Source organism: Puntigrus tetrazona, chromosome 19, assembly GCF_018831695.1.
Source record: "Puntigrus tetrazona isolate hp1 chromosome 19, ASM1883169v1, whole genome shotgun sequence".
Lineage (NCBI taxonomy): Eukaryota > Metazoa > Chordata > Actinopteri > Cypriniformes > Cyprinidae > Puntigrus > Puntigrus tetrazona.
The window spans coordinates 17,253,659-17,268,326 of NC_056717.1; the positions used below are offsets into that span (position 1 = coordinate 17,253,659).

Here is a 14,668-nt window from a genome sequence, read left to right on the forward strand (position 1 = left end):
CAAAATCATTTACAAGCAGAGAGTGTGTCCAATTTGCTAATAAAAGCAACTTTTAAGCAAAAGAAATGTGTGTGAGAGAAAGCTCAAGTCCACAAGGAGCAGGTGTGGATGTTTTCTGAAAATACTCAGCACTAGTGTGACAGAGACGTTTGCTGGTCAAAGATGGTCTCACAAAGGACTGATGAGAGTCTTAGCTACCATGGTCCGCTGAACTGGATTTTGCAGCACAAATATCAAGTGACAGATAACCGAGTAGCCTATTTGCAATGATTTTATTTACTTTCCAAATATATATATATATTGCATGAAGATTAACACATTACTGTTAACACACAATTTAAAAGCCATAAGAAAGCTAAGAGAGTTCACTACCTCTGCTACAGCTTTCAATGCCAAAACCATTTTGTCAACAAGAAATATTTGCGCGATATGCTGCGTTATTTAATACTGAATAGTTATAAAATACTAAATCCCTCCGCGAACTCTCGCAAGGTAAACATGTCGTCTGCCTACGATAAAATTAGTATTACGTTATTGCTTCTACTTTAAAGGAATAGTTCACCCAGAAACGAAAACTGCAGCATATTTTACTCACCCTCAAGCCATACAAGGTGTACATGACTTTCTTTTTTTCAGACGAACACAGTCTGAGTTTTTTTTAAATGTTATCCTTGGCCATTATTTTGAAGCTCCGTAAGCCTGGTATATCCTCAAGTACTGCGATGTAAAACTAACCTATACGCCTTCTGGGGGCTATCACATGTCCTCTGAAGCAGATTGATGGGTTTTTGTAACAAAAGTACTTTTAGTTTTCTAATTATAAAGTAAATAACTGACGTCCCTACTTTATATATACAGTAAGTGCTGGTCTGATTTGTTTGTTTTATTTGTTTCGTAATCCTTTTTGGATTTAAAAATAACTGACTTCCGGTGGTAACCCCCTGAAGACGTATAGGTTAGTTTCACACCATCCACAGACATTACCAAGCTTGGAAGAACCAGGATAGCTTTTTTAAAAACTCAAGACTGAGTTCGTCTGAAAGAAGAAAGTCATATATACACCTAGGATGGCTTGGGGATGAGTAAAATATGTCGTAATTTCATTTTTGCATGAACTATTCCTTGACAGAATAAAGAGCAGAACATTTTTTCATGACAAGGTGGTACTGTAGTAAATGTGGTATTTTGATGGAACATTAATAACTTTTTATATTTAGTAAATGGGGTCAAGGGAGTGATATCTAGTAATAGGCAAAAAGCTATCACATGTTTGATAGAGCATATTTATATATTTTTTAGCGACTGCAAGGGCAAACACTACTATTTTTGAGAATCACACTCCACAGGTTTTATATTATTTAAAATAATCACATTTGAAGCAATGCGTGTTGTAGCTCTTTTGTATATTTTATTTTTGTTTAACACGTAAATGACTCCGTTAGTCAAGTAAATGACAATATGGATATGTAATGATATCTAGACATAATCCCTTTGTTTGAGGGACATATATTTTCTACATTGTGGCCTTCGGTCAGTATTGTTTTGAATATTTATACTGTACAGCTTTTATATATTCTTATGATATACAAGATGTTAAGCTCTTAACATATCCAGGCCTCAATTCAATTCTACGCTTTCAAACAAAATCTCCGCCATTTTTTTTTTAAACACTCAAACACGTATATTCACATCCTCCGAAACCTAAGACGAACATATACAGGTCATGACAACAAAATGGACACATCCAACACCTTGTGGACAAATGCAAAGATACTGAAACAATAATTCAAAACATTACCATAAAGTTTTACATATAACACCCATGGGATGTTCCTCTCTTTTATACAATCTTTTCCATAATTTCATTTGGTTGATTCTAACAGAATTCTCAATAGCCTATTTCTCACCTCTGTGCTCTGCTATGATTAGCAGCATGACATACAGCCTGCCTCTAGTTTTCCATACAATTATGCAGTTTCTTTTAATTGCAGTAGTTTTGATGGAGGAATGGGAACAATGATGGAATGGAGGAGGATAAAACTTTTTCAGAACTGGACCCAGTTCCCGGAAGAGGGTTCTTGGCGTGGTGCTGGAGGAGCAACGGAGCTGAAACAAAGAAAGGACGGACGAAAAACCATTTACGTCAGACCAGTTTAATGAATATGAATATTTAGTGACCAGTAGAAATGTCTGAATACTGGATCTTATTCGTTGGTCAGGAATCAAGGTGGCTAATTACGTTACCTTGCAGAGCTGGAGAAGTCACCCCAAAGGTCAGAGCTGGGGTTTGACTGAACCACTGTATTAGAGTTACTGCTGTCCAGTTCTAATAAACATCCTAAAAGTAGGAGGAGGAGGAGGGAAGGTCAAGAAAAGAACAGAAAAGTAAAGGTAGTGTGTAATTAACATTCTTTTGTATGAACAATATCTGTAATATTTGTCTGTCTTTGTGTGTCCGTATGTTTAGAGTGGGCTGATATATTAAAGGAATAGTTCAACCAAAAATAGAAAAAGAAAGCTCTTTACTTTATCGGAACAGATTTGGAGAAATTTAGCAATGAAAAGGTCTAACTCCTATTGTTCTTTCACAACAAAACCTGACATACTTATTTTTCTCCTTTGTAGAAGGGTCTAAGCAAATATCTCTCCTGATTTAAAAAACACAGCTTTATTATTAGAGAAATAATATATTGAATAAAGGAGTCGTGTTTTAGACAAATGTTTTCTAATGAATAATATTTCTTTCTTAGAAACACACTTTAAACATCATTTGTTAACTGATGGACTGGAGTTATCTGAATTATTCAGAGATTATTGCGATGAACCATGGGTGAGCAAGTGATGTAATGCTGAATTTCTCCATATCTCCAGAAATATTCTCCAAACTTTATCCATATCTCATGAAGAAACAAACTTGTCTACAACTCAGTAAATGGGTGAACAGTTCCTTTAATAAAAAAAAACAAAACATTGTCAGATTTTACTTCACGGAATATATAATACATAGCTAATCCATGTCAACAAAGAGAATGTTTTAGTTTGAGCAGTGATGATGTTAAATGATGTACCCGTTTCTGCTCCCCCTGATGGCTGTACTGTGTTGTGATTGGACGAAGGAGGAGGAGCTATCTTTCCTCCTGGAGGTGGAGGGAGGAGCCCCAAGCCCCCTGAGCTCTGAGGGCGGGGCTTGTCCCTCTTTTTACCTTGCTAAATACAAAGAAACATTTCTCTAAATTTATCACAAACTCATGTTTATTCATGATATGAGGGCATGAAAAATCACTGTGTATTCTTATTAAAATGCAAGACTCCTGATTTACTTATTTTTTTTAATCCAATTGCAATTTTAGCCGTTCTGTGTTTTAGTTTTGTTTTACCCCGATATTCAGTGTGATGGTCTGTCCCTCTTTGAAGCCTAGATCCAGTTTGGGTCCTGAGTCTGCAGCCTGAGAACTTTTGATTTCGTTTTCCTGTTTCACCCACCTTACAGAGGAAAAAATGGATTAAGATTATTGAATAAAATAAAAAATAAACAAACTGCATGTATACACAAAACTAAAGGTTCTTTATTGGCATTGATGGTTCCACGAAGAATTGTATCATTGCAAAAAACAAAAACAAAAAAAGCATCCATCGGCATCCAAGATGTCACTACAAACACAAAAGCATTACCAGTCATAACATTCACATTAATTTTGTTGCAAACTTACTTGAAATGATCCTGCAGGGCAACATTAAAGTCAAAGGCATCCCCTCTGTCCCCAAACCCAACGCCAATGAATGCACTGCGACCTAAAACACAGGCAGCAATGATAATGCATGTCTATACTGTAATACAAAAGTGATTTGAAGAATTATTTGCGAGACATTCTATTATGGCTGGGTATGCAAACGCACTAACCGTTGTCATCCTGTATTCGGAGAACAAAATAGCGACTGGAATCACTGACTGTCTCCACTGCAATGCCAGGGTATTCCTTTACTGGAGCTTGAGCAAACAGCTCACCTGAGGACAACCACAGAAAAAGGAAAACTGGGAGCCTCTTTTGATGCACAGATGTCTTTGACAGCCATTCAATCAAACATGCGGGTCATTGTTTTCTAACCTGAGACTTTGTCCTCCAGTTTGATATAAGCCACCTTCCCCTTTGCTGTAATGCGCATACGGCCTGTCCAGTCAGGAGTGTCTAGCTTCCAGTCAGCCGCCCTGCCATTATCACAGCAGAAATGTCATTATAGGTCCATCAAATCAAAAGGCTTTTACGACTCTTTGTTGTTCTTTCTTTTACGAAAATATCTTTTGGATGAGCTTAACATCAAAAATAAGACTAATTATTTTCTGATGTAGTCAAAAACTCACTATACACATCAAAACTATACTATATAAAATTAATTGTCAAAACATTTATGTGAATATGAACATTCAACATACTACCTCATCCATATGCATATTGCTGATCTTATTGTAAAAGATTCATTTCAGGTTTCTTATCTTATTCTGACCTGGTAGTTTGAATTAAAATGGAAAGGGATTAAATGGTTTCTGTTCCCACTGTCTTCTGGCAAATGGAACCTGAAGGTACTGACTAGAAAATGACTGGTGAAAATAAAATAAAACTAAATAAAAATCACAGTGGGAACAGAAAAGATTTAACACCTTTCAACGGTTCATGGCAAAAATCTGCAGTATTGTTACAATTCTCAGATCCGTTACAAGCCTTCGAGCTCCTCATGAAGGAGCACAAGTGGGATTTCTCCACTAAAATGTGTGCCAGTGAAGTATAACATTCTCTGTGGGCAAGAGCTTTCAGGACTAATTATACACCAAATTGGATCACATATACGACCCTGAAAACACACATCTCGCATCAACCCATTTACACAACAACACATCACATGTAGCCAGAAATGCTCTATGCACTTCATTAAAATGGAACGAAATAATTCTTAGGTGTGATAAAATTGTATCTGCTTTCCTGGTCCACTTCCTGTTGGAGGATGAGTCGTGAGCTCGTAGCCAAACACGCCGAGCATCTGACATGGCAATATGTTTTGCTTTCTATCAGCAGATGTGTGTGATGATCCTATGCGGCGTAACGGCGCGCACAATAATAACAAAAGTGCCACAAATGCATTATTTATTATCTAATGTCGTTCGTAATAGCAGCGTGGTGCTGACACAGCCCGACAAAATGGTATTCCGAGATTATTTACAGAACAGACAGCAGCCAAGGGCTCGGGCCCGCACATCCTTTAATTCACCTGTATCCGCGATTCGACGCCCGCGGCGGGATGCGGTAAACATTTACATCTGGTTTCACGCACAGAATCGACTCGTATTCGCCCTCGGACGCCATCTTGAACTGATTTCAATGGATGCGAGTAATATTTCTGTCTTCATCCAATTTGTTATTGCGGGCCAGCCGCTTCCACGAGCACTGGAGCGTCAGTGACGTCAGCGATGCCTCAGGCAAGAGCTTGAGAATCACGCATCACGCGTCATCAGATCTGAGGACGTGGGGATCGACTCCTTGTTATGGAAACCAGGCTCCGTGCGTTAGCAAACATGATATTGGGATTAGCGGATTTGTCATCGCCTGTTAGTGTCCCCTTGGAATTTCAATAGACCAAGTAGAAGATTTGACGAACCCTTTAATTTAATAATGTGTATATCGGTCGTTCGTTGTCTCTTTTTACGATCTAATGGCTTTAATGCGAAAAGAAAGAAAAAACGCAGGTTTGTTTACCCCGTGGGTTCCAACGTAAACCGCAAAGCCACGCCCACTCATAAATATTCACTTACACAGCGGATTACTGCGTTCCACGCATTACAAGCCGCACCTCCCATCTCATGAATATTTATTAGGAGGCTTGGGCCGTGTTCGTTTTTTGACAGGTAGCCGTAAACGGAAGCGGAAATTTCCGCTAGGCTCTGGAAAAGCCTCCCGTCGTCTCTCCCGTTCATTCTCCCAAAAGGTTGGTATATAAAAAATATATTTGCGTGTATTTGTATACATCAGTCAGAATCTTTGTCCTCGAGCCGACGTAAGAAGCGATGCTCTACGTAAACCTTTTGCTAGGGCGCAGTATATGATCATGCATTATTATTATCCTCCTGTTTTTAAGGCGATGGCTCTTCATTCACCAAACCAGAATCAGCTTGTGCAGGTGTCAGATTACAGTCAGGGCACGATCAGATCTGTATGATGCGACAGTATCGCAGTTTATTGTATATGACAGCGCACTAGCGCCGTAATTTCATATTTATTATAGTGATTGACATCAGATGATGCTTTCAAGCACACATCACCTGAGAGGTGTCTGGTGTCTGCAGCATTGGTAAGACGTCTATCTGCCCTACTGCTAAATAAATAAATCAGCATTTGGACCACAGAGCATTTGGCAAATATTCACAGCACAGGCTGGATTTGTGCTGAAAATAGCATAAAATTAAATTGTTGGCAGGATGATGCTATTTGAAAAGGCTGTTGTTGGCCGTTGATATTACTTTTACCAACAAAAAAAACCTATATGCGTTAGCTATTACAAATTACTAAAACTTGTAAATACCAGAGAATAACATAAAATGTAAATTCTTTTTTTTTCTACAACGTTATTAGAATTTTTGGGTGAACTCTTACTTTAAAACAGCACCATATTACAGGCTTTCTCCTCATGTTTATGATCTATAGGCCATAAAGGTACTATAGGGAAAAGCTCATGGACTGAAGTGCCTGTCAGCGATTTGAGAAACTCAGTCAACAGCCATTCCTACATCCTTTATTTAGCAGGTAAGTAGAGCAAAATAAATTACATGGTATATCCTTTTCATTTTATATATTTGTAATAGCAAGTGTATGAAATCTGACCAGTTATTATAGTTAACTAATAAACAAAAAAAAAACAACAACCAGTTTTTGAAATGAAATATTTAAATATATTTTTGTCGTTTGCATTGTTTTTAATTTAACACAAAATTACTAAAACTAACTAAAATTCAAATGAAAACTCTTAAAAACTAATTCAAATGTTAATAAATGTCAGTAGTATAGCTATCCTGAAATAAGACTCCTCTGAAAAGTCTTTTATTATAAATTGACTAATAAGACTTTTTCCTAATTATCAAAGTTATCAAACAATAACTGTGATATAAAAGAAGTTTATTTTATGATCACATCCTATTTTAGCATGATTTTACACATTGTTCAAAAATGACTTTCTTAAAAAGGTCTAGGACAAAACCGGCATCATGACTCACTCAATGCTGCGACGACAATTGAAAAATCTTGTTCAGAATTTCTCCGAGGCAGAGGTCAAGGTGAGTATCGCTTGCTTTTTTATTGCACAGTTTATTCTCAGTCTCAGCCTTATTCAAGGTGACACTACTGCAGTAATTTTGTCACTTAAACTTATATTTATTCAGTCATATTCTGCCTCTTATGTTTTTAAATATAGTATATAAAACAGTATGGAACAATACAATTTTTTTTACAGTTGCATGCTTTATTGTGGTCCCATGAACGTGACCCCATGTTTTGTTTGCGCATTAAATTTGCGAAATTCACTGTAAATAAATATTACATACATTTTTAAACCTCTGACCAATAAAAAGAAGAGTATAGTGTATTCACTGTATATAGAGTCTTTCTATTATGCAACCTTTACATGTAGGATATGTTATGTAGGTTCGAGAAGCGACTTCTAATGACCCCTGGGGGCCGTCGAGCTCCCAGATGTCCGACATCTCGGATCTAACCTATAATGTGGTGGCCTGTAACGAGATTTTGGCCATGCTCTGGAAGCGTCTCGGTGATGACAAGAACTGGAGGCACGTGTACAAGGTGAGTGAAGGAGAGAACTAAAGAGAAGTGTCTGCAGGTTTACGGAACCAGATTCTGTGCTTGCTTGCCTGCTCAGACTTATTGAATATTTATAGCAAGTGATCGTTTTTGTGACTCTATTACGCGGCCGATCACGTTACCTGATCAGTGGCTGGCTTTTTTTCTGTGAGCAGGACCGTTCTTGCTGCCGCTGCAGTGTTTGTTTGCCGCAGGCAGGATTTTCCATTCAGTTTCACTGCCATGTTTTTTCCTCTATTGTTTACTTTTGGCTTTTGTTGTTTTACTGGGAGAGAGAGAGAGAGAGAGATTGAGTTATGCTTTATATTTAGTCACGTTTGCTGGTGGCACTTCACATGAGTGGTAACAACCTTGAATTATAATTTTTTTAATGTTAGTATTTAAAGTGCAGTACTACTATTACTGGTTTTGCTTTGGTTTTGTTTTTAAACGAGACTTCTCCCAAAAACATTAAAACTACTGATGCTAAGCTTTCATGTGTTAAGGCTTGTCAAAAAAACACCCGACAGATCATATTTTCTCTTTTTTTTCCCTCCACAGTCTTTAACTCTTCTTGAATATCTGTTGAAAACGGGCTCAGACCGTATCCCCCAGCAAAGTGTGGAGAATATGCACATTATCAAACCCTTGGCAGAATACCGCTTCACAGACAAAGATGGAAAGGACCAGGTACTGCAAAATACTATATTCTACTGCACTCGTTACATTAATAATGGCAGATTGTCACTGATCTATTTACACATTGTAGGGGGTGAATGTGAGAGAAAAGGCTAAGATAGTGTTGGTGCTGATCGAGGATGAGGAAAAGAGGAAAGAGGAGAGAGATTTTGCCATGAAGACAAAAGACAAGCTGACAAAGGCTCCCAATGGTAAGCTGAAGGAAAAAAAAAAAAAAAAAAAAAAATATATATATATATATATATATATATATATATATATATAAATATGGCAAAAGGTGGAAACCTCTAAAAAGGACATAAGAAGCACCATGACTTGTATACCATAAACAAGTTATATAATCTGTATTATACTACAGGGCCATTGAATGCTTGAATCTGATTGGCTGGAAGAGAATTTCAGTTCCATATCAATTTGCCAAATGATTTCTATTATTTTAAACGATTGATACATGTCTACTCTTACAACAGCGAAATATACAAAATCCACAACGGCACTGGCCAGACAAATAAATATAGTAATCGATATGATAAAAATGACAGATCATTACCTTGTTTTGCCACAAAATGATGTTTTATTATGCAGAAAGCACCTACTACCTCTCGCTCTCTCTCACTGAGAGAAGCACACACTTAAACACGCGCTCTAATGTTGTTAGCGCTACTCTGACGACTTTATAACATCAACTTGGAAACAATTTGACTTCTCACAAACAAGGTAACAACGGTGCTGTTACTAAAGAAAAGGAGCTGAAAGTTTCACTTTTAGCAAAACACTTTTGAGAGATTTGGAAGTAATTCACACACTCTCTCACACACACACTTACACTCACATTTATAACTTAATTATTAATTGCGTTAGTCTGCTATCATCAGTCAAGCCATAGTATAACCTTACTATAAGCAGAATATTGCTGAATTATTAGAAAAATAATGTGCAATTCAACGACTTGGAGTCAATTATTCCTTACATAACAAATGCCTGTTGTATTTCTTTTTGGGGGGTTTACCTTTGAATTTAGAAACCCTTTAAGTCTGATATAGAGTTTGGTCATTTTTACGTTTTACACACATTTACATCTTTTAACATACAAATTCTAAATATATAGACTACCATTCAAAGTAAAAAAAAATTCAAATGTTTTCCAAAAGAAGCCTTATTTGCTATTTTTTATTAATACAGTAAAAGCAGAAATAATGTGAATTATTATGATTAAAAATAGCATTACTTGAATATATTTCAACATGTATGTAATTTATTCCTGTGATGGCAAAGTCATCCCTTAAATATTTTGTGGAAAGAAAAAAATAGAAAGTTTAAAAGAACAGTTATTATTGGAAAAAGAAATGTTTTGTATCATCAGAAATGTTTAAATACTTTATAAGACATATATTTTCTATATTTCCCACTGCAGACTTTTTTTTCCAACGGTAATGTATTTTTTTCATTTTTTAATTCGTATATTTTTTTTCCTCAGCATCCTCTGCTACAGGGCCAGAAAAAGAAAAGCCAGAGATCCCGCCGTATACAGGGTTACCCTCCCTAGACAACATCCCATCGGTGGCTGACCTGACCGCTGCTATGGCCAAGAAGAAGGAGGAGCAGAAACGTCTGGAGGCCGAGAGAAAAGAGGCAGAGAGACGGGTGAGACGGACTGATCAATTACTTCATTGGAGTACTATTAAGTAAGATCATATTATCTGTCCAAGCTAATATAATGGAAATTTGTGAATTAAGGCTAAGGAGGGTGACACAGAGCCAGATCTTTGGGAAAAAGCAGCGACAGCAGCGCCTACGTCCAGTTCAGACCCCTGGGGCGCCCCATCTGACGCATCCAACGATTCGGCCTCAGCTACCAACGACCCGTGGGGGGCACCGTCTGATGAGGCGAAGGAATCCAATGATCCTTGGGGTGGATCTGCTGATGGGACAAACGGATCCGCACCTGCATCCAATGATCCATGGGGAGAATCTGGCAGTGCCAAGAACGATTCCCCGCCTGATCCTTGGGGAGGATCTATGGATGCGGAGAAAAGCTCTCCACCTGCTGCCGGTGACCCATGGGGCGACACTGCTGGATTTTCAGAAGATAAATCCCCGTCGACAAATGACCCGTGGGGGGCCCCAGCTGAAATGGCTAAAGACTCTGATGCGGCAACATCGGATCCTTGGGGTGCACCTGCCGATAGTGTGCAGGAATCGGCACCTGTGACCTCTGACCCCTGGGGGGCGCCGCTAGAAGCGTCAGCAGCTACGTCTGATCCATTTGGTGATGGTTCAAAAGCAGATAATGACCCTTGGGGCACAGCAGGTAAGAGAGCGACTGGACTGAAGAACCAGGAAGGTACAAGACGTCTCAGACATCTGAGAATTAATTTTGAGAAGTTTGAACAGTAAGATTTTTTTAAAAAGATTTTAAATTGACACAAAAAACATTTAAATTGTTACAAAATACTTTTTTAAATTATAATCCTTTTTAAACTTTCTATTAATCAAAGAGTACAAAAGGAATTGAGACATGAGACATAAAATTATGCAACAATGATTGAACGACAGTGTAAATGTAAATTACAGCATAAATAAAACTGTGTTTTGAGATGGTATTATTGTGTGTCAAAACAATGTATTTTCACACTTGCTATCTCATCATTGCATCGCTTATTCCCAGCATCTTCACCACCTACTGCAAATGACCCCTGGGGTGCTCCATCAGCTCCAACTGATGCTGTGACAACTGATGACCCTTTCGGTGATGGAGGCAAATCAGATCCTTGGGGTTCCTCTGAGAATGGTAGTATTGGAGCAGGATTTATTTTCTGTTTGTTCTCGCGGTCTCATGTTTTATTTTTTTCTGGTCATTTTTGAACTAGTCTTAACCTCATTAGATTTACAAACCAGCATTCTCACAATTTCAAGCTGTAATCTTGCTGAGATTTTACTTTAAGTCTTAAATGTTCATATGTTTTAATTTACTTAGTGTGTTTGAGAAATTAAACTTTATAAACAGGAACTTTCTATGTTTAAAATTCCTATTTGAGTATTTCACATCACTAAATTAGAAAACAAATATGTGTTGCGGTTAACTTCCAAATTAATTTTGTTTCTTTAGTGTTTTTTACTTTTTTTATTTTATCACTTTTAACGAACTTGTTTTTCTCTTCTTTCATTTTGTTCAACAAAATGTATACAAATAAACAACATTAACACTACCTTGCAAAAGTTTGATGATTAGAAAGTAGCTCTTTTAAATAAAAAAAACTGTAACATTATAAATGTCTTTACTGTTACTTTTAATTAATTTATTACATTCTTGCTCAATAAAAGTATTTTTATATTATCAGTAAAAATCTTACTGACTCTTAACAAGTAAGTCTATAATATTAAATGAAAAATAAAAAAAACAAATAAGGCTCATTTAAGACTTTTTTTATAATTATTGTTTTTTTTCTATTGATAGGTGACGCTGCTACGAAATCTGCCGATGAGACCAAAAAGTCGGCGTCGTTCCTTGGAGATGGTGCTTCTTTGGTGGACTTGGACTCTCTTATGTCAGTCAAGCCCAAACCTAAACAGCCCCCCCTCAATGCCATCCCCACCCAAAAAGCCCCGGGTAAGGAGGGCTGAGAGAGAAAGAGAGAGACAATGACAATAAGAGCAACTGAGAAAGAGAGAGACTGTATAGTATCTGTTTATTTTTGAGTGTTTGTGACTCAGTGTTTTCATAGTCATGTGGAACATAACCTGTACGTAGTCGATGTAGATGCCATCTCACCCTTCTTTATCCCTGCTTCTATATGCTATCCACTTCCCTTCTCCCTTCCTCCCCGTCACCCTTCATCCCTTTTTGTTGGCACTTTCAACTGTCATCCTTCCCAGGACTTTTGCCAGCCGCAGGTATGACCTGGCCATTGGGCGGCAACGTGTCCAATGCGAGTGGTTCAACAGGACAGCCTTCGAACCCAAATTATTTTGCTTTTAACTCCATGCCACCCTGTTCCAGTGGCCCGTCCCCTCTAAACACAGCCTTTGGGGTGCCTGCCGCCCGTATGGCATCTCCAACCCAAAACACGAGCCATTCAGCTTTTACAATGTCCAGCATGGGATTTTCCATGGCTAACCCTAGAATGGTACGACCCGGCACTGCAGGCACTCTTATTGGTGAGTTATCTCCTATGTCACTCGCAGGAACGGTTACCCAACAAGCTCCAGTTCTTCAGCGCCCTCCATTGGTTTGGAGCACTGGCACTGGGGCGGCTGGGAAAGGCAATAGCATTTTTTGAGTTCTCCATTCAGCATCCATTAATTCAAAGCCTTCTCCTTTCCCCATCCCCTTCATCAATCCTAGTTGATTATGTGTGTGTGTGTATAAGTGTGTGCAAATATTTAAATATTAATGAGCAACAATATACTGTTAAGTATATAAAACAATATACTTTATGTTTTGGGGGAAAAAAGCATGCTTACCCGGCCTTTCCGATATGATGGACTGAGAAATCGAAGCAGATGATGTTTTAAAATTCAGAAAGGTGTCGTTCTTAAAGGCTTTAGATAAACTGGAGCAGATTTTGGATATACACTGCTGTTCAAAAGAACGGGTCAGTGTTATTTATGTACTATACTGTAGTTCAGCAAGGATCCATTTAATTGATTAAGTGACAGTAAAAACTTTTACATCGATACATACGATTCCATATATAATAAATATTGATAAAATACATGCTGTTGTGTTCATTAAAGACTTTTTTTCACAAAAATATTAAGCAGCACAGCTTTTTTTTAATAGAGACTTTTAATTAAGACTTAATTAAATAAATGCAGCCTTGCTGATCATAAAAATGTGAAAATATCAGCAGTAGTGTATATTTTTTTTGATAACATACCTGAATGAACATCTAGCATTAAAGAGTGAACAATCAGATGTCTATTCCCAAACTCATCTGAGTAACCAAGGAAGCCGGCAAATAAGAGACACACTTTGGCATTTAATTTGTTTAACCTACATTGAATATATTTGTTTTTGTTGTTGATGTTGTTTTATTTGCTTTCTATTGCATCACTGTAAAAGTTTCCTTAAGCATTTTTCTCAACGCACAGAATTATGCATTTTGGAAAATCGAAATGTGGCTTGTAGTGAATAATACGAAAAAAGACATTCCAGTCATAAACATTTTAAATGCATTAGTTAGTTATGTTATATGAAGAGGTATGGGATGTATAAAAAATGTAAGGGTCCTGATACTTGACGACCACATTGCTTTTTACTTACATGCATATTTATTAATTGATTGGTTTGTATTATTGATTGTTTTTACATGTTTGAATATGTTGTTTGGCTTGGAATGGATCTGTTTTGTGGACAATTCGGCTGAAGTCAGCAAGTGGCGATCATGCACAATGTTTGTCGTCAATTGTTTACTGCAGTAAATTAAAAATAAGAGAAGATTGGTGAAGAGACGTTTGCTGATCTAAAGGTGAAAATGGTTTATTAAGATGCATCTTCATCAGACATTTATTTTTATTAGTGTAGTTTTTATTTATTTATTTATTTATTTGTGTATCTATTTTTATTTCTGTCCTGACAGAATTTATGTAATTCTGTCAGAATTACTATACCGCTATTCTGTCAATGAAGAAGGTATGGGAAGATAAGCAAAATCAACATAATTAGAATCAAAAATGTATGAGGAAAGCGTACTTTTCAATATTAACCCCAATTATAGCTTCAGTTACAGTTTTATTTTTTATTACGAATACATATATTTATTTATTTATTTAGTCAGCTATGGTAAACCTGTGGTGTTACCTGTGAAAGTGCACAATTCAAGAATAAAGTGACAAGATCATTGAAAAGTGTATCCTGCATTCTAGTGACTTTATTATTTATGTTATGGCATGCTCCAAGTTCGGTATAATATTTGCGTTTAATTAGCAGATGCATTTACCCAAATGTGGCTTTGAAAATAGGCAATGCTTAACAGTTATATACTTGTAAGAGCATGTTGGTTATCCACAGAAAATAATTCTGAATGCTTATTGAAGAGCCATTGCACTACTGTGTTTGAACCAGCAGGGGGATCATTACATTCAGGGAAAGTGGTGGTGTATATGTATGAGGCAAAGATGCAAAGGCT

At 37.2% G+C, this 14,668-nt stretch overlaps 2 protein-coding genes across 2 annotated transcripts; one reads left to right on the plus strand and one right to left on the minus strand.

Annotated features, from left to right (window-relative positions):
- Window positions 1–1,386: 1,386 nt before the first annotated feature.
- necap1 (NECAP endocytosis associated 1) lies at window positions 1,387–5,475 on the minus strand. Its single transcript, XM_043218073.1, has 8 exons — window positions 5,263–5,475; window positions 4,107–4,207; window positions 3,902–4,006; window positions 3,711–3,792; window positions 3,378–3,483; window positions 3,069–3,207; window positions 2,245–2,338; window positions 1,387–2,106 (listed from the first exon to the last, which is right to left on the minus strand). The coding sequence occupies exons 1-8, from the start codon at window positions 5,355–5,357 to the stop codon at window positions 2,046–2,048; spliced, it is 783 nt and encodes a 260-aa protein (XP_043074008.1). The 5' UTR covers window positions 5,358–5,475; the 3' UTR covers window positions 1,387–2,045.
- A 364-nt stretch (window positions 5,476–5,839) lies between these two features.
- Window positions 5,840–14,390, plus strand: epn1b (epsin 1b). The gene is made up of 10 exons (XM_043218070.1): window positions 5,840–5,976; window positions 6,693–6,791; window positions 7,229–7,318; window positions 7,686–7,841; window positions 8,400–8,528; window positions 8,608–8,728; window positions 10,015–10,181; window positions 10,275–10,848; window positions 11,206–11,328; window positions 11,995–14,390. Exons 3-10 carry the CDS (start codon window positions 7,250–7,252, stop codon window positions 12,159–12,161), a joined length of 1,506 nt encoding a protein of 501 aa, XP_043074005.1. The 5' UTR covers window positions 5,840–5,976; window positions 6,693–6,791; window positions 7,229–7,249; the 3' UTR covers window positions 12,162–14,390.
- The last annotated feature ends 278 nt before the right edge of the window (window positions 14,391–14,668 follow it).